The 20,444-nt window shown below is 37.4% G+C and overlaps 1 protein-coding gene and 1 non-coding gene across 4 annotated transcripts in view; one reads left to right on the top strand and one right to left on the bottom strand.

Moving 5' to 3' along the window:
• The window catches only part of ATP6V1H (ATPase H+ transporting V1 subunit H), a 94,260-nt gene that overhangs the window by 3,195 nt on the left and 70,621 nt on the right, over positions 1–20,444 (top strand). For all 3 annotated transcript variants that reach the window (XM_017531784.2, XM_017531783.2, XM_037739708.1), the window contains 3 exons: positions 1,920–2,022; positions 5,585–5,674; positions 18,042–18,155. In XM_017531784.2, coding sequence (XP_017387273.1) covers positions 1,920–2,022; positions 5,585–5,674; positions 18,042–18,155 — 307 coding nt within the window. The remainder of the gene's footprint in view (positions 1–1,919; positions 2,023–5,584; positions 5,675–18,041; positions 18,156–20,444) is intronic.
• Positions 9,751–9,940, bottom strand: LOC119471786. Its single transcript, XR_005200870.1, has one exon. It is a non-coding gene; the product is annotated as a U2 spliceosomal RNA (small nuclear RNA).

Below are 20,444 nucleotides of genomic sequence, written 5' to 3'. Positions count from 1 at the left end.
CTTGAGACCATTCGCCATTTTCCAAGGAGCCATAGGTGTTGGAAACTAATGAATCTTGTAGCTGGGAGTTAAAAGACTAAATCTGTCTCTTGACTGAATTGTTCTTCCAGCAGCGTAAAGGGTGAGTTTGTGGATGATAAACCTAGAGGTAGAGAGAGGCCACAGCAGTAATTAAGGTATTGGAGTGGACAGAATTGGATGCATTTGAGAAAGTTCTTAATGATTGATTTGGTGTGGGAGGGTGAAAGAGAAGTCTTGGATGACTTCTGTATTCCTACTTTGAGGAACTGGGTTATTCTGGGGCCACTGACTGAAGGACAGGAGGAGGGGAGGCTTGCTGATATTTTTTTCTGTTTGTCAGCATCTGTGTAATTGTTTAAATCCCCTGTGAAATTGGAATTCTGAGCTCTGTTTCCTAATTTCTTTGGTCCAGAGTGCATTTAGACTAGAGGACAGGGAGTTTCATGTTTATAAAGCCTGGATCTGTTTATAGCCTACATAGAATAATAGTGTTGATCATACAGCACAGGCGGTCTGGCCAGAGCTCCCCCTAACATTGGTGTTTGGAGTGTTTTTAGTTACATGGAATTTTAAAAATTGCTTTATTTCTGTTCTTCGTTACCCATGGCCTATGATATATGTTGTATTTTCCCATATATGTCTGTCCTTTGTTCTGCTGTCCATCTCACACATTTCTTTTATAAAACCCTTCCACTCTGTAGGTGTGTGGGCAAGTGTTCACCAAATGTTAACTGTTGCCTGTTGAGCCTGCTCATGTGTGGGCACTAGTGAGTGTGAAATGTGTCTCTCATTAAAGAGCTTACAGATTGTTGGAGGCTGGACACAACGCGAAGAATTAGGGAATCTTCTATCACATTTTATACTGAGATAATAAGACCTGTGGAAGAGCTCCCTAGTGTTGAGAGCTCAGTATGCTTTTTTCCCTCACAAATTAACATGTTATTATGAAAATGTGGTATTTGAAACATGCATTTATATTTGATTAAGCTTTTTCTTAATAACTAGACAGTACATAAATGAATGGGTAGGGTCTGTATTTAGAGATTAGGATGGGGTTTGCTCTGAGATGTTGGAGTCCCTGAGGAGTGGAGAAGTTGGGAAAGTTGAGCTGTGTGCCTTCTACCTCCTGAGATAGTCTCACCATTTTCAAAGTCAGCATCCTCACCACTGGGGAAGATAACAGTGGTGAGGATACTGACTTTGAAAATGGTAAGACTATCTCTGGAAGTAGAAGACAGTGGAGATGATTGAGTGAGAGGGAAGGTGGGAGTCTTGACTGAATCTCTCACAGGAAGTAGTTTGGAAATCAAAAGCAAGATTTCAGTGATTGAGTGCTGGGGAGGAGCCTTGAAGGGTGAAGAGCCAGTGATGAAGTGAGCCCTGGAAGATAAGGAGGAAAATAACAGAGTGTGGGGTCAGGATGGGCAGTTGTTCTCCAGAGAGGAGGAAAATCAGCTTTTCCCTCCCCTTTTTTGGTCTGGATGGAAAGAATATGCTAGAGAAAAATGGCCGTAGAAATTCATATAAAGTGGCTTTGAACTTGATAAATTAGAAAGTCATGTGAATTATTTGGCTTGAAAAGGGGAATAAGGGTGGGACTCTGGGTAGTGCTGAGAGACGACATTTTACTGAATGCTTCCTGTTTGCCAGGTGCTACTCACCACCTTATGTGAATTTAATTTCATCTTCAATACAGCCCCTTAGTGGCAATGTGATAATTGTTCGCATTTTGCAGATAAATTAGATCAGGTTGAATTCAGGTCTGTCTGATGCCAGGTTTCTCGCATCAGCCCTTGTGGTTTGCTGCCAAGGAGAGAAGAGAAAGACTGAAAATTCCTCTGTCACTTGCTTACATATTCATCTCTTACTGAACAAAACATCTTATTCTTACTTTCTAGGGGACAGATGATTTCTGCTGAAGATTGTGAGTTTATTCAGAGGTTTGAAATGAAACGAAGTCCTGAAGAGAAGCAAGAGATGCTTCAAACTGAAGGCAGCCAGGTGATCGATAAACACTGTATAATGAACACTCGCCTGTGTCATCCAAAAGTTTAGGAAAATCTTAGTGATTATAAGTGACTTCCGGTTTTCTTGTTAATTTGGAAAAAATGTTATATTGAATATGTTTACCTTCATCCTTTTCTGCATTTCTAAATATCTTCTTAGAATATGCTCCTAGAAGACAAATTTCTGGAAAAGAAATTACTGTTTCAGAGTATATTATGTTTTAAAAGTTGCTTAACTTTTTTTAAGATAATTTTTCCACTTGATATTCTTACTAGTAATGTTTGAAATACCTAATATAATTGAAAATCTTTGAATTTGCTAATTTAAAAGGGACATCTTATCACTTTGATGACATGGGATTACATTATTTTCCTGTTGATTCATTAAATATTTATATTTTCTTTGAAAAATTTTTTTGGGGGCATTCTATTTTTTTTAATCTATGGGGTTTTATTACCTTTTCTTATACAGTCTTTTTACATACAAAATCTATTACTCTTTGCCGCATTTATAGCAAACTTTACTATTTATCTTTGAAGTGTTGTGGGGTTTTTTCATATACAGTGGTTTAAAATGTTTAGTTACATATATTGATGTTTTACCTTCTTTTGTGATACATTTATTGTAGAAAAATAAAATACTATTAAGCAAAAGAGAAAAGTTAGTCTACCTAATATTTCTCTGTTCAAGATGACTTGTTAACCCTTAGTGTATGCCTTTCTAAATATTTTTCTGTGCATATAATGTACACACTTATTTCTACAAATGTGAACTTTTTACAAAAGGGGTGATATGTATATAGCTTTGTTTTCTTCGTTTAACTGTATATTCTTCCCTCTCCTACTATGCCTATAAAGATATTTCTGTGGCATTTAAAATAATTAATTATTAGTTTCCATTTATGGAAAGTTCCATTGTGTAATTTTCCGTTTAATGGATGAACCATAATGATCTAAACTAATTCTATACTGTTGCATATTTTGGCTACTTCCATTTTTTTCTGTTTTAAGATGAACATTTAGTAATCTCCTTGTAATAAATTTTAGAAATGCAATTATCTGGCCTGTAATCCCATCACTTTGGGAGGCTGAGGAGGGCAGATCACTTGAGGCCAGGAGTTTGAGACCAGCCTGGCCAACATGGTGAAACCCCATCTCTGCTAAAAATACAAAAAACAAAAAAATGAAGTGTAATTATTGATTAAACTATTTGGGCATGTGAGAGTTTTTGATATAATGAGAATGCCCTTTTGTTGGATTGTACCAGTTTGCAGATCCTGCCAGCAGTATATGAGAGGGCCCATGCTCCCCTGCTCCAGCACCCACTCTGAATCTAGCCATTCATCTTTTGGTCATTTTGATAGGTGAAAGATGGTATCTTTTTTTTTTTTTTTTTTAAAAGATGGGGTTTCACCATGTTGGTCAGGCTGGTCTTGAACTCCTGACCTCAGGTGATCCACCCGCCTTGGCCTCCAAAGTGCTTGGATTACAGATGTGAGCCACTGCGCCCGGCCGAAAGATAGTATCTTAATGTAATAGTGTTATGCATCGTCAGATGGTTTTTGGCACCTTTTGTACCTGTATCAATTGATTCTATACTGTCATGCGTTGACTACATAAACATGTTTTGGTAGGTGTCGGACTGTGTATGCAGCCGTGGTCCTATAAGATTATACTACCGTGTTTTTACTGTACATTTTCTATGTTTATGTTTAGACACACAAATACTTAGCATTGTGTTACAGTTGCCTGCAGTACTCGGTACAGTTACAGACTGGGCAGGTGTGCAGCCTAGGAGCCATAGGCTCTACCATAAAGCCTAGGTATGTAGTAGGCGCTACCATCTGGGTTTAAGTACACTCTAGGATGCTCACACAACAAGGAAATTGCCTGATGGTGAATTTTCTCAGAACTATCCCCATTGTTAAGTGAGTTTCTCAGAACTAACCCCCTTGTTAAAAAACATATGGCTGTATGTTTTTTATTTACTTGTCTGTGGAAGTGTTTTTAATCTTACTGATTAGTCAGATTCTTTTATGTTTTAAGTATACCAGCTTTGTGCATGCCATCGTTTCCCAGATTGTTTGTTGAATTTTTAACTTGGTTTATGGGGCTCTTTGGCATATTGAAGTTGTGTAATGAAATCTGGTTCTTTCCTTTCTTTGTGATGTCTGCTGTTGGTGTCATCCTTTGAAAAAGCTTCCCCACCCCAGCTACATGTACAATGGAGCATGCAGCTCATTCACTATTTGTTCAGTACATGCACACTGAGTCCCTGCCATGTGCCTGGTGACACTGGGGATGTGTGTTAATAAGACTTTTCCCTTAAGTTAGGAGTTAAAACAGCCCTTTTCTTTTTTTTCCATTTTTAAAAAACCTGTTTCTTATTAAGTGTGCAAAAACAGTTCTTTCTTAATTGCAGTGTCTGATGTGATGGGCCTTTTATGGGGCAGATGCCAGGAAACTTTTTATCTAAACAAAATGGCAGTATATCTGCAAAGAGTTCTGACAGAAATACCATGGGTAGCTTGTATCTTTGTTTTCTTTTTTTTTTCTTTGCTTAAAGAGGTTAAAGTGTTACTGCTTTAATGTTTTGATTCAAAAACCCAATTATTTGTTCCTGTTAACTTTTTGCATTCAGTATGGTGAGTGGACTGTCTATCCATGGAAGATGTGATTCATAGATAAGCATAAGTTCCAGGATGAATATGATTTTGATAAGGTCTCCGTTTTTTTATAGCAGGACTTTTATCACATGCCCTTTTGTTACATTGGGGATTTATTGAATGAATGGGTACTGAGTGAAATACACTTCACTTTATACATCCTTAGGGTGGGGAAGTTTTTCAAAGTATGACTCCAAACCTATTGCCGAATGATGCTGCATACTTTAAACCATGTTTTTTGAGGGTGATTTAAGGGGTTTTTATAGAGTGTTTTGATTTGCACCCTGTTTGATTTATATGCTGAGTTTAAACCTGGCCCCATAATAAGGTCCAATTCTGCTGCCTGTCAGAGGGGCCTGGTTGGCTGAAGGAGCCTCATGTACAAATTGGTCTGATTCCCACAACAATCCTGGGGAAGTTGCTATTGTTGGCCCAGTTTATTGAATTATGGAGAGGCTGTCATATAGCTGATATGCTGTAGAATGGAGGCAGGGCAGGGCCTTCTGATTCCAATCTCCAGTACTCTTGTTGCTCTAGTGTTCTGTTCCCTTTAAGTGCAACAAATAAAGCACTCAAAACTGATTGTAATTTTGCTTGCCTATATAACTTCATGCTTTCGTGGGTAATCAAGAGTTATTAGTGGCTAGGTATATCTATTTAAAAATAGTAAACATTCTGAAAATTATCACTAGATATGATTACAGCTGATGTAAATCATAGTAAGATCCTCCTATACTTCATCATAATATTTGTAAAAGGTATACGTTTTTTAGTAAAATTTATTGGTTAGTAGTATTTGAATTCTAATTTATGGAAAGAGAAACAATGTTTCACTGAATGTTGTGTTTGCAAATAAAAACAATAATATTAATTTCATTTTTTTTTTTTTAGTGTGCTAAAACATTTATAAATCTGATGACTCATATCTCCAAAGAACAGACCGTTCAGTATATACTCACTATGGTGGATGACATGCTGCAGGTGGGTGTATCCTTTACTTAACACATTTGGTGACTTCATCTTTTCGTGTACCTCACAGTAGCAACATTTTTGGTGAGATTTCACTTAAAGCAGTGGTACTCTTCTAGAGTGTGATAATATATTTTTCTCATTTATGTGGGTTGTAGTTTGCTGATAGAGCTAAAGACAGAGATACCCACACACAGGCTATTTTTGTTTTTCAGAATACCAAGTAATCAATATGTATATTTTTCTGAGATACCTGAGAGGGTTTTGTTGAATGCCAGCAAAGCTTGGTGAAGCACCTGAGGCTTTCTGGATACCCTGTGTACTTACAGCTGCTACGGCTCCTTCTTATTCAGTCAGTCACCACATTCCAGTGCTCATATGTTCTAGGCCAGTGCCAGACCCTGGAGGTTTGGTGCTTTCGTTCCTTTTGGGAACAGTTTGCTTATCATCAGAAACTTTTCCAGTTTTGTACAGTTCCTATTTTATGCTTTACCATCCCTGAAGCCAATTATAGAGGACTCCTTTATTTATGTTTATATATTTTACACTAGAATATAATCTAGGCTTAGATTGTTGGTATGTAGAGCAGTTCTTATGAGCTAGATCTTCCAGCTGCTGAGTGTTTCAAGAGACTTGAAGGAAAGAATCAGTCTGGGTGTTTAGGGAGGGTGATTCTGTTAACTTAGAAGGAAGAAAAAATTTACTGATGGCCTACTTTTCACCAAGCACTGTACTATTATTGGGAATACAAAGGTTGGGCAGAATGGTGCTGTCTTCCTAGGGATCATCATGTCCTTTACAGGAATCTAGTGATTTTATAACGTGAGGAATGATCAGTATCAGGCCTCTCTGAGAATGACCTTGGTCTCTCTGAGCACTTTTTCATTTAAAACAGTAAGGTTTAGAAAAAAGTGAATGTTATGATCTGCCATGGTTTTGTTGGTTACTGTATGGGACTGCGCCTAGAATGAGGGAGTTGTGAGTCAGCATGCGGACCGTGGTTGCTCATATCCCCAGTGACTGTTCACATGTTCCTATCTGTAAATTAACACCATGACATGCTGGTAGCTCCCATTACATGTCAGCTGAGCACCACAGGGTTCTTTCTTGTCTCTCTTTCCCATATGCATTCCTCTTCTGTAACAGTGAGATTGTGAGTTGCTCTTATCCTCAGTGTATTTACTTGTTTGTTCTACACTATAATACACAGAAAATAGTTTCAGAGTTGTGGGCTCATGCAACTCAATCACTGAGGAAAGCAGTGTGGTGCGTCTTCAGAGAGCTGAAAACAGAACTACTGTTTGACCCACCAATCCCATTGCTGGGTAGATACACAAAGGAATATAAATGGTGCAGCCCTAAAGACACACACACATGTATGTTCATTGCAGCGCTGTTCACATTAGCAAAGACGGAATCAATCTGAATGTTCATCAGTGGCAGATTGGATAAAGATAACGTACGTATACTCCATGGAATACTATGCAGCCATAAAACAGAACAGGATCATGTCCTTTGCAGGAACATGGATGGAGCTGGAGGTCATTATCCTTGGTAAACTAGCACAGGAACTGAAAACCAAATACCCCATGATCTCAATTATAAGTGGGAGCTAAATGATGAGAACACGTGGACACAAAGAGGGGAACAACAGACACTGGGTCTACTTGAGGGTGGGGGATGGGAGAACGGAAAGGATTAGAAAAAAACAACTATTGAGTACTAGGCTTAGTACAGTACCTGGATTATGAAATAATCTGTACAACATACCCCTGACATGAGTTTACCTATATAACACACTGGCACATGGACCCCTGAACCTAAAATAAGAGTTGAAAGAAACATATACACACAAAAACCAAGCCTTTTACCTAGAGTTCAGTAATTGTTTTTAGTTTTTTTGTTTTAAACTGAGGATATGTAGTCAGAGTGTTGTGTTCAAGTTTCAGAGTGGTTATGTTATTTTTCATGAAATACTGTGAGTCATTTGTTTCTGTTGTATTCTATTTTAGTTTTTCCCTCATCCTTGTGTATTTTATTATTATTATTATTTTTATTTATTTTTTTGAGATAGGGTCTTGCTCTGTTGCCCAGGCTGGAATGCAGTGGTGCGATCTCAGCTCACTGCCACCTCCGCCTTCTGGGTTCAAGCAATTCTACTGCCTCAGCCTCCTGAGTAGCTGGGTTACATGCACCTGCCACTACGCCTGTCTCATTTTTGTATTTTTTTTTAGTTGAGATGTGGTTTCACCATGTTTGCAAAGGTGGTCTTGAACTCCCGCCTTGGCCTCCCAAAGTGCTGGTATTACAGATATGAGCCACTGTGCTCAGCCCAATATAATTTTTTTTTCTGTGAACATAGATAGGCAGATACATGTATATTTTCTTACTTCCCCCTCTTATTTCTACAAAACACTTACTAGATATGGTCTCTTATTTTTTGCTTGTTTCACTTAACCAAATATGTCAGAAGTCATTACTTGTCAGTTCATAGAGATCTCACCTCCCTGTTCTGTTTTTGACAGCTACATGGTACCCCATTAGTGAAAGTACTGTAGTTTACTCAGCTTCTGATATAATAATGGATATTGTGGTTGGGTAGAAATCATGAAGCAAAGAATAACCTTGTGCAAATGTATTTTTGTGTTGTTGGGTATGTATTTCATGATAAATCCTTAGAAATGGGATTGCTGGGTAAGAGGGAACTCGATATGTAGTTTGTTAAGATATTGCCAGGTGTTTTATTTTGCATTCTCATCAGCAGTGTGTGAGTGCCTCGTTCCCTGTAACCTTCTCAACAGAGGATATTGTCAAGCTGTTACATTTTTGCCTATCAGAATGGTATCCAAGGTTGAACATCTTCAGATGATCTTAAAGGTTGCTTTTACATTTTTTCCCTGAGTTGTTTGCTCATGTCTTTGCCCATTTTATTTTTAAGAGTTCTTTATGTATTGGGCATTGTTGAGAAATGCCGAGTGTATGATAAATTATATTGTTGCTGAGAATGATGGCAAGGAAAACCTGGCTGGCCCCCCGCCAAGTGGAAAGGTGCTTGGGGCATTCTAACATAGTAAAACAGTATATGTATATCATACACCAGTTAAAACAAGTCTTTAAGCACGAGGTATGTGACCCTGCCCCCGTGGCTCCCTCGTGGAGAATACTTTTTAGTTTGTATGTGATTAGTGGTAAGCAGGCACCAGCTGCCTACCTAGTTTAGCTCGGTTCTATGAGAAAACACAGAACACCTGTTTGTTAATAATAATCACCTGTTCAGAGAGAATAACTACGTGGGTCAGTGTCTGCCCGAGGCCCTCAGCCCAGAATGCTGTCAGCCCCCTGAGGCTCTCAGCTCAGAAGGCTGTTGGCCCCCAAACAGTCCCACTTTGCTGTTCTGTCTGGGTGTCTGCTTCTTAATGCCTTCAGTGCCGCCTGGGTAGAGGCTCTCCACAGCCGAGCTGGTCTTGGTAGGGCATATATCTCCAATATAAAGTGGAAATATTTTTTCCCTGTTTGTTATTTACCTTTTGTCTTAGCTTATAATATTTTTCACAGGGTAAAACAACTTTATTTTTATTTTTTATGTAGTCTTAATTTATCAGAATTTTTTTAAAATCTAGATTTTGAGGAATAGAAAACTTTTCCTTATACTTGAGTTTATAGTGGAATTCACCAAGGTTTTTTTGTAATACTTGTATAGTTTCATGTTTAGGTAGATGTTTGGCCTGCTTAGAGTTGATTCTTGTCTATGGTGTAAGGCGTGTGCCTAATTTTATTTCCAAATTGCCATTCAGTAATTGTAGCACCATTTGTTAAGCTGTCGGTCTTTGCCATAGTGTTGGAGATGCTGCCTTTAACATTAAACCTCCCTGTATAACTGGGTTTATTTCTGTACCTTTTATACTTTGCTTCTGGAATGCCTGTGTATTCATGTTCTAGCACCACCCAGTTTTTTTTTTTTTTTTTTTTTTTTCTGTAGAGAGGGGTTCTCACTGAGTGCCCAGGCTGGTTTCAAACTCCTGGCCTCAAGTGATCTTCCTGTCTCAGCCTCCCACCAGTTTTTTTTTTTTTTTTTTTTTTTCCCCCTAAGGGTGTGCACCGTTCCTGGAAGTACTGCAATACCAGGTCGATGCGTGGAGTGGACAGAGCAAGCTCCTATTCCATCTCCTATTTCCAAAAATCCATTAATATATTGTCCTCGGATAGAGGACGTATCAGATATTAAACTGATAAGAACAGATACTACACTTGATCTTAGCCAAAAGGCCGAGAAGCGAGGATCTTATGGTTAGTTCCCTTCGCGGTTTTTTTTTTTGCCCTCAGTATTACTTGGGTATTCTTGATTGTTGGTTTTTTTCTTGTGTAATATGAAGTGTCAGCTTATATGATCTATGAAAAAGTTTGTTGGTATTATTACCAAGTTGTGTTAAATCTGTAAGTTACTATTAAAAAAAAAAAAAAAGCAAGGCCTGGCACTGGCTCAAGCTTGTACTTCTAGCACAGTAGGAGGCTGAGGTGGGAGGCTTGCTTGAAGGCAGGAGTTTGAAGCCGGCTTGGGCAACATAGTGAGACACTGTCTCTATTAAAAAAACTAGTAATAAATTTGTAAGTTAACTTGGGGAGAAATGATGTCATTTGTCGGCAGTGGTGGATGCCTCTCCCCTTGTACTGAATTTTTCTGTGCAAGGACAAGGTATGCCTTTGTTTTTGTTAGGTATATGTCTGTGTCTTCAGGAATGTTGCAATTTTCACATAATGGTTTTGTAACATTTCTTGTTAAGTTTATGCCTTAGTATTTTATCTATTACTGTTAAAAATAGCATTTCTTTTCCATTTTATCTCTGAACTTTTGTTAATGTATGTGAAAGTCATTGATCTCTGCATATTTTCTGTTTTGGTACCTTAGTGAATTCTTTTATTTGAATTACTTTTGTGATTGAATTTTCCTCTAATTTATAAAGGTACATTCTGCAAAAACAGATTATTTTACTTGTTTTTCAGTTCTTATGGGTTATAAAACAGGTGATTTTGCTTCTTTTTAAATTCTTGTGGGTTATAAGAACTTGTCAGTTCTTATTTTTTGAGTGCTATTATTAAGAATAGGTGTTGTGCTTGCTTCAGCAGCACATATACTAAAATTGGAAAGAATAGGTGTTGAATTTTGTTAAAGGCTATTATTCTCCGGACGTCTACATAGTTAATAGAATGACTTTTTTCCCCTCTCCTTAGGTATATAAATATAGTGAATTATAGTAATGGATTTTCTAATACTGAACCAACCTTGCATTTGAGGTTAAATCCCACTTGGTTATATGTCTTTATTTTCTTGATATGATATCAAATTCTCTTTTCTGTTATTTAGGATTTTTGCCTCAGTGTTCATATGTATTATTGGTTTATAATTTCATTTTATTTTTTTTGCTTTCTTGATTTGGTTTAGGTATTAGCATTATACGTGCTTTATAAAAAGAATTTGGAGATTTTTCTTTATTTGCTTGTGCTTTGCAATAATTTATGTGGCATTAGGACTATAAAGGCCAAGTTTTGGTAAAGTTCCCTTGTGAATACATCTGAACCTGCTGTTTTTTGGTTTGGTAATTCTTTGATAGCTTTCTCTGTCTTTACAGGAGATGGTCATTTGAAGCTTTCTATCTCAAATGGTGATAATTTGGTAATCTGTATTTTCTTTGGAAATTATTATATTGAAGCTTTTACATTTATTTTCATAGAAGACTGTATGTAATCTTACTAAATGTTATGCTTCAAAATTTTTTTCTCTATTTCCATATTATGTCCCTCATGTCATTTCTTATTTTGCATATTTGTGCTTTCTGCTTTTTTTTCTTGATTAACTAGTGTTTCTCCCCTATTTTGTTAATTTTTTTCAGTCAGGATTTTCATAATAATTGATCTACATAGCTTTTCTGTTCTCTACCTTAGTTTCTGCTTTTGACTTTATTATATTCCTCCCTTTCTCTTTTTTTTTTTTTTTTTTTTTTTTTTTTTTTTTTTTTTTTTTTTTTTTTTTTTTTTTTTTTTTTTNTCTAGCATTTTGAACTGGGAATTTAATTTCCATTCTTTTATTAAGAAGAAATAAATATTGGCTGGGCATGGTGGCTCATGCTTGTAATTCCAGCATTTTGGGAGACCGAGGTGGGTGCATCGTGAGTGCAAGAGTTCGAGACCAGCCTGGCCAACATGGTGAAAATACAAATACAGTGTACTAAAAATACAAAATTAGCTGGGTATGGTGATGCATGCTTGTAATTCCAAGTACTTGGTAGGCTGAGGCAGGTGAATCACTTGAACCTGGGAATCACTTGAATTGCAAAGGAGGTTGCAGTGAGCTGAGATTGTGTCATTACACTCCAGCCTGGGCAAAAAAAAAAAAAAAAAGTATTTAAAGATATACATTTTCCTTTGATTACTACTTAAAGTATGTCTCTTCGATCTGATGTGTAGTGATTTAGGATTTTCTTAATTCAGTTTCTATGTTATCTTTCACAGAGGGTTGTTTAATATTTATATATTTTAATTTTCAGGTAGAAATGCATTAAAACATTTTGTTATTGATTTCGAGCTTTATCATGTTTTAAAAACATTTCTACTTTATGGAATTTACTGATTTTTTTTTTTTTCTTCATTAGTATATGATCATTTTTGTAAATGTACCAGGTGTACTTGAGACGATGTATTCTTTTTTATGGGGTGTAAGTTTGATTTATATTTACAAGATCTACTTTATTGATTATGTTAATAATTAGGATATAGGTTTTCTATACCTTTATGTTTTGTCTACTTCTTTTGTGGTCTGCTTTTTTTTGTACTATGAGTGGTATGTTAAATGTCTCCCCTTATAAATGCATTTTTTTTTTTTTAACTATTTTTTCTAATATCTTTTGTAGTTTTCACTTTATAAAGGTGGATGCTGTATTTGGTGCATATATATACACATTAGTTTTATATCTACAGTAAATTGTGGCATTTATCATTAAAAAGTATCCCACTTAATATATTTTGGCTTAAATTCTACTTTGATACTGGTATAGCAACTCATGGCTTCTTGTTTCTACTTGTCTGCTTATCTTTCCCTGTCCTTTTTTTAAGTGAATCATTTTGTTTTAGATAAGTCTTTTGTATACAGTATAGATTTGGGTCTTGCTTTGCAAGTTGAAAGCCCCCCCCCTTTTTTTTTTAAATTAAGCCATTCACATTTATGAATATTACTAAGAAATTTGGTCTCAACTGTTATACTGTGTTACAATTACTGTGTGCATTACTGTTTTATTCTCCATTATGTGTTTTGTTTGCATTTTTATTAAACTTTTTGGCATTTAGGAAGTTTTCTATTTGTTCTATTGGTTATCTTTGTATTTATATCCCTTTAATGCCATGAATCCCCTCTTTTATTCCTTAATTATTTGGTTTATCATTTTTAATAGTATTTTTTTTTGATTTGCAACAATGAACTTATTCTACTTTTCCTCTCTAAGTTTTTAGTGACTATTTTTTACTTTGTCAGAACATACAACATTTACACATTATCATTCTATGCTTGTTCCCACCTTTGTTTTGTTATATTAAATTTTTACCACTGGTTCTTTTGCTGAAGTTTTCCCAGGGATCTGTTGATTAAGCTAGGCTGATATAGGATTTCTGGTTCACAGTTCTTTGACTTTTGAGTCTGTTCTCTGTTGAACAACTTATAATTTAGTTTTTTGAAACCGTTTTGCTCTTTTTTAATTTCTTACCTGAATTCAATCAGCTGTCTTTAAATTTTCCTTTATTAGGGACAAATTCTCAGCTGTGGTTTTGAATTTCTGAGTCAAGGTTGTATCTTATCTTTCCAGATGTTGTTTGAGGATATTTAATTCGGTTTGCATTGTTACAGTTTTGTTTTGTGGTTATATTTTTGGGAGACAAATTTCATCACCTGAGATCTTTTGATTTGCATCGTTCGGTTTCTTTTTTATGGTAGTTTTGTATCTGCGTTGGGTTCTTTTGTCTACTCATGTCATGGATTTGAGTGGTGTACAAATTCGTCATTCAGGAGCACTATTTTTTTCTTTTTTTTTTTCTTTGAGACAGGGTCTCACTTTGTTGCACAGGTTGGAGTGCAGTGGTGCCATCTCAGCTCACTGCAGCCTCCATTTCCCAAGTTCAAGCAGTTCTCATGCCTCAGCTTCCAGAGTAGTAGCTGGGATTACAGGCATGTGCTACCACACCCAGCTAATTTTTGTATTTTTAGTAGACATGGGATTTCGCCGTGTTGGCCAGTCTAGTCTTGAACTACTGGCCTCAAGAAATCTGCCTGCTAGGCTTGGCCTTCCAGAGTTCTGGGATTCAGGTGTGAGCCATTGCACCTGAGATGGAGTCTCATTCCACTGTGTAGGCTGGAGTGCAGTGGCATGATCTTGGCTCATTGCAGCCTCCATCTTCTGGGTTCAAATGAGTCTCCTGCCTGCCTCCTGAGTAGGTGGGACTACAGGCATGTGCCACCACACCTGGCTAACTTTGTTTTATTTTTAGTAGAGACAGGGTTTCACCATGTTGGTCAGGCTGATCTAGAACTCCTGACCTCAAGTGATCCACCTGCCTCGGCCTCCCAAAGTGCTGTAATTACAGGTGTGAGCTACTGCCTGACTTTTTTTTTTTTTTTTTCCTTTTGATACTCAGTTTGTTTTATTCTCTCTCTCTCTCCGCCCACCCTTCCTTGCTTTCTTTATTTCCTTTTTAACTGAGATGGAGTTTCATTCTTGTCTAGGCCAGAATGCAATGGCATGATCTTGGCTCACTGCAACCTCTGCCTCCTGGACTTGAGGGATCCTCCTGCCTCAGCCTCCTGAGTAGCTGGGATTACAGGTGTGTGCAACCATACCTGGCTAATTTTTATATTTTTAGTAGAGACAGGGTTTCACCACATTGGCCAGGCTGGTCTTAAACTCCTGACCTCAGGCGATTCACCTGCCCCGGCCTCCCAAGTGGTGGGATTACAGGCATGAGCCACTGTGCCTGGCCTTTTTTCTTTCTTTCCCTTTTCTCTTTTCTTTTCTTTCTGTCTTTTTCTTTTTTTGAGACAAGATCTCACTCTGTCTCCCAGGCTGGAGTGCAGTGGTACCTTTGTAACTCACTGTCACCTCAAACTCTTGGGCTCAAACAGTCTTCCCACTTCAGCCGCTTGAGTAGCTGGAAATACAGGCACTCACCACCACACCTGGCTAAGTTTTGAAATTTTTTATTTGTAGAGATAAGGCTCTCACTATATGCCAAGGCTGCCAGTTTCTTTAATAGATAACTTTCTTTTGGTGGGAGGTTGATTGTGTGTCCTTGGAGTTGTTGTTTTTTTTTTTGGTCTCATTTTGTCTTGCAGAACCCTAGTTCTCCCTTTTGTTTCTTTTTCTTTTTACCACCCAATCTTTTAAAGATGCTGCTGCTGCTGCTGCTTCTTCCCCCTCCCCCTTTCTTCTTCTTTCTTCTTTCGTTTTCTCCTCCTTCTCCGTTCTCCTCCTCCTCCTTCTTTCTTCTTTCTTCCTCAAAAGTGATGCTTTTCCAAGAGTTCTACATACTTCCTGTAGTCCAGGCTCTGGTCTACCATTCATCTTTTTCAGTTTCTTCACAGTTAGAATTTATTTTGTTTTCTGGTGGTGATTGTAGATCCACCTTAGCACCTCTTCATATGCCCATGTCCTTCCTTCTGCACACATTTTTCAGATGTACCTTATAATCCACAAAAGCTTGTGGTGGAGTATGACACAGCTTTGCTGGGATTTGGTGTTTCTTTTATTATGGTTAATTACTAATGTGGATTCGGTGTTTTTTTGTTATCCTGAGGGCATGGATTTTATATAGTTTTATTTGATCATTTTGTCAACCTGTATTTATGAAGGATCAGTGGAGAGATTCAGATTTAGGTAGCTGGTACTATTCTCATCCACCAGTTCAATGAACAATATATATATGCTTTTTTTTTTTTTTGAGATAGAATCTAGCTTTATTGCCGAGGCTGGAGTGCAGTGGCACAATCTGGGCTCACTACAACCTCCACCCTCCCAGGTTCAAGTGATTCTCCTGCCTCAGCTTCCCAAGTAGCTGGGACTAAAGGCATGCACCAGCATGCCCGACCAATTTTTGCATTTTCAGTAGAGATGGGGTTTCACCATGTTGGCCAGGCTGGTCTCAAACTCCTGACTCAAGTGATCTGCCTTCCTCAGCCTCCTAAAGTCCTGGGATTACAGGTGTGAGCCGATGTGCTCGGTCCAATGTATATATTTTTATTTTTTTATTTCATTTTTGTTTTCTTGAGACAGGGTCTTGCTCTGTCATTCAGGCTAAAGTGCAGTGGTGTGATCACAGCTCATGCAACCTCCACCTCCCAAGTTCAAGCTGTTCTGATGCCTCAGCCTCCAGAGTAGCAGCTGGGATTACAGGCATGTGCTACTACACCCAACTAATTCATGCAACCTCGATCTCCTGGTCTCAAGTGATGCTTGTACCTCAGTCTCTTGAGTAGCTGGGACTCTAGGCGTGTGCCACCGTACCTGGCTAATTTTTTATTTTTTGTAGAGATGGGGTTTCACCATGTTGCCCAGGCTGGTCTTGAACTCCTGGGCTCAAGCAGCCCTCCTGCTTGGCCTCTCAAAGTGCTGGGATTGCAGGTGTGAGGTATTGCACTTGGCCCTCATTATATTTTAGCAATTGATTTTGTTTGTAAAATTTTAGTTACATGGGGATGTTTACATCCATCTTTATCATTTGATTTCTTGGGCTATTTATAATAATTTTTTTCTGTTTTTTAATCCTATCATTTCATCCTTATCGGTTCTGAACAAAATGCTTTTGAACAGAATTGCTTATATTTCCTCACATGCTGAATTTTTAGCACATGAGTTTGAGGATTAAATTCTTTTCTACGCCTGGGTATCAACAGTAGTTGCTAAGTGTACCTGACTGGAAGGATTTCTTTATCTTTGTTCTCTTAAAGCTTTGTAACCTGGGTGCCTCTACCAGTGAAGCAATGATGGCTCATCTGAATTTTGGGTTCCTTGATAAAATCATTATTACAACCATTTCAATTGTTACTGTAAACAATAATGACTCATTAACTAAGGAAACAGTAGGCTATTCCTCGAATAGGTAATTATTAGTGTAGACCAATATTAACCAATAAAAAAACCACTAAATTTAAAAGTAATTAAATGTTAATCTGAAAATAGGAATTTTTGTTTATGCGGCTATTTGTGCTTTTAAAAAGGTATTACTACTCACATACCACTGCTAAAGAAATTACTCATGCAACCAAATACCACCTGTTCCCCAGTAACCTATGGAAATAAATAAAAGTTTAAGCAGAAATAAAAAGTATTACTGCTGATATGGTGGTTTAGTAAAAAAATTTTTTTTTTGAGTCGGAGTTTCACTCTGTTACCCAGGCTGGAGTGCAATGGCGCGATCTCGGCTCACCGCAACCTCCGCCTCCTGGGTTCAGGCAATTCTCCTGCCTCAGCCTCCTGAGTCGCTGGGATTACAGGCACGCGCCACCATGCCCAGCTAATTTTTTGTAGTTTTAGTAAAGACGGGGTTTCACCATGTTGACCAGGATGGTCTCGATCTCTTGACCTCGTGATCCACCCGCCTTGGCCTCCCAAAGTGCTGGGATTACAGGCTTGAGCCACCGCGCCCAGCCGTAAAAAATTTTTTAAAAAAAGTATTGCTATTTTAACAGCTATAGTCATTTAATGAACCAGAAAGTGGATCTCAGCCAGTGATATGTAGAGAAAATTTAGGTGAGAGGTGAAGTTTTCATGATTGGAACTAAGAATTTCCTCTTACTCAGATTCTAGGTCCACTGCCAGTATATGCTGTTTTCTGCTGTGTTCATTTATCCCAAATTTTCTACCATGATATGCTAAGAAGTAACCTTGAACATTTGCGATTCATTTAATTCCGTTTGCCTTGCCTGTTTGTTAGTAGTTTGAGGTGCATTTTTTTTTTTTTTTGGTGCTCTTCCTGCTTCCTTCTTGGTTTTGATTTCCCTCATGTGGTAGCCAGGTGCTCACACTAGGGTGTCGGTGGTGGGTGGAGACCTGCTACATTGGGAGTATCAGGTCAGAGGTGCAGGCCGAGAAGTGTGACTTATACTCTTATACTTTGTAATTTAAAATAATCATAATCATTAAAGGTGATTTTAATAGTGAAATATCGGTCCTTAACACCATCCCTACCCCCTGCCCTGTAATAATAATGACAGAGAGACAAATCACACGTACACACACACACTGAAAAAAGAACACAGACTGATGGGAGGTTGAGAAGTGGTGCATAATCATTACATTCTTTAGCAAAATGTGTTCTGATTGGTGATATCATTTCTTTTCTATAGGAAAATCATCAGCGTGTTAGCATTTTCTTCGACTATGCAAGACGTAGCAAGAACACTGCGTGGCCCTACTTTCTGCCAATGTTGAATCGCCAGGATCCCTTTACTGTTCATATGGTAAATTTTGAATTGATTGAATTCTTTTCTTTTCAATTTGTTTTAAAGAGGGGGGTCTTACTATGTTGCCCAGGATGTTCTCAAACTTTTGGGCTCAAGCAATCCACCTGCCTCAGCCTCCCAAAGTGTTGAGATTACAGGTGTGAGTCACTGTACCCAGCTAGATTTTTCTTTTTAAATGCAAAGAAGAAAGGGATTTATTTTAAAATTTTTATTATTTTTTTAAAAGTGCCAGGTAATATTGTGATCACATCTTACCTAAATGTAAGAAAGAAACCTGGACCTTTTAGGACTTAGTAACCTGTCCGTTCCCATAGGAGTAACTACTATGACATGAGCTTTTCAGTATTGTTCAGTAGAGAAAGGACATGGGTAGTTGGAGGGAGATAGGGTTCCTTTGACACAGTTGAGGTTTGGTAGACTCTAAGGAATGCATCAAAGCCTATGGAGAATTCTCACGTGTAAATAGCTCTGCAGTGTTTGTAGCGGGGTTAACCACATTTTACTGTATAGAAATTAAATTTTACTTTGAAGCAGCTACTGTGTTTCATTTTTATTTTAAGTAATTACTTGATTGCTTTTCAGTATCTTAAATACACTCCTGTTTTAAACTTAGGCTATGTTTGGAAGCCCTAGTGCTGCAGAATCTTTCATGGAGTCTGAAAGCAGGGTTGAGAGAATAAATCTTTGTACAAACAAGCCTTCTCTATTCCCACTGGGGACTGGGCTATGGGGATGGGGATGGCAGGAGCTGGTTGGGGGCATGTGGTAGCTCCAGAGGCTCTTGTTTCAGTAGATGTTTTTAAAGTTTTCAAATCAAGGGCCACTGGCGGTGAAACATTTTTGAGCATGTGTGTTGTCTCCCTCCCTCTTCCACATATATGTATTCATACAGTATATTTATTTATATAGCATATTTATATGTTGTGTACATTATGAAATGTCTATAAAAAGAGAAATTAAGGAGGACTGATGAAATAAACTGTATTTTAAAGAATACTTTTTATTCTTTAATAGATTTCAGTAATATATTTCCCTCTTTAAAATTGTAGAGGCTTATCTTCACTGTTTGGTTTAAATGTCCTCCTAATGTTGTAACAAAACTGACAAATACATTAAACAAATACACACTTAGGGAAAGGTTCATTATTACTGTGCAGCCAAATCCATATTAACTTCTTGATGATTTCATTTACTTTTGGCCAATCTTACACATTCTGAGGGGCAGACTCCCACTGGTTTACCATGTGCTGATAAAGAGCTTATGCTAGGAGTAAATGTCAAGTCTCTTGTTTCTTGGTCTTGTGCATGCACGGCTAGTAATATTTTCAATCCTTGGCCTCCTAACAGTAATTCTTTTAAGTCAGTTGCCTATTTTGTGTCAGTAAGATGAGTTTAAACTAGATAATGTATCTATAAATTCATTTAGCTGGGCATGTGAAAACCTCAGCATGTCACAACTCAATGAGTGACTAAAGGCATCCCGGTTAGTCCCTATGTTGTAGAATTCTAAATACACCAGAACACTTAAGTATCTGACATTCTGACCTTGGAAGTGCACCAGTCAGCGTGTATTCAAATGTAAGAATAACGAGTCTGCTAGCACAGGAAATTATTTGGAGGTTAGCTAGGGTAGCCTTTTGTTCTCTACTAGGGTGAATTATTGCTAAAAGATTTGGAGTTTTAAGACAGTGAATTGCTCTTAGTACTGATAAAATATTTATTAAATTGGTTTGTGTATGGAGAAGTAGTACTTTATATTGCCTATTTAATTAAAAAAATAATGGTTATATAACATGAAGAAAATGGAGAAATCTTTGAGGAGAGAGGATATTTGTTTATGTTGGGAGAGAGAACTAATACCTAGGATGTGTATTATCCCAAGAAGTGGATTTTTAAGTATTAGAACTCCCGGGGTGCTTGCATGAGTGTGGGAGAGGTTGGCCATTTGTTGTAGAGATTGCTTAGAATTCTGGCAAGTGGTTTGGTGACAGTCTGCTTCTAAGAAAGATTTTTCTGTTCTTTTTTTTTTGGTTGTCATGTAATGAATTCCAATCTTACTTTTGAAACTCAAAATAATACAGGCAGTGTCAAGACATGCCTAAGCCCCAGCTAATTTTGGTTCACTTTGATGGAAATATTTAAAAATATATTTTAAATGTTTGTTTCAAAATATATTTTTTAAAATGAAATTAAACTATTTTTAGAGGAGTTGAGTGTTAAGAAATTGTGTAGCAAAATGGTTACAAATCCTTTTTTTTTTTTTTTTTTTTTTTTTTTTTTTTTTGA

Source organism: Cebus imitator, unplaced genomic scaffold, assembly GCF_001604975.1.
Source record: "Cebus imitator isolate Cc_AM_T3 unplaced genomic scaffold, Cebus_imitator-1.0 Scaffold73, whole genome shotgun sequence".
In the NCBI taxonomy this organism is placed as follows: domain Eukaryota; kingdom Metazoa; phylum Chordata; class Mammalia; order Primates; family Cebidae; genus Cebus; species Cebus imitator.
This window is presented reverse-complemented; position numbering and strand designations above follow the sequence as displayed.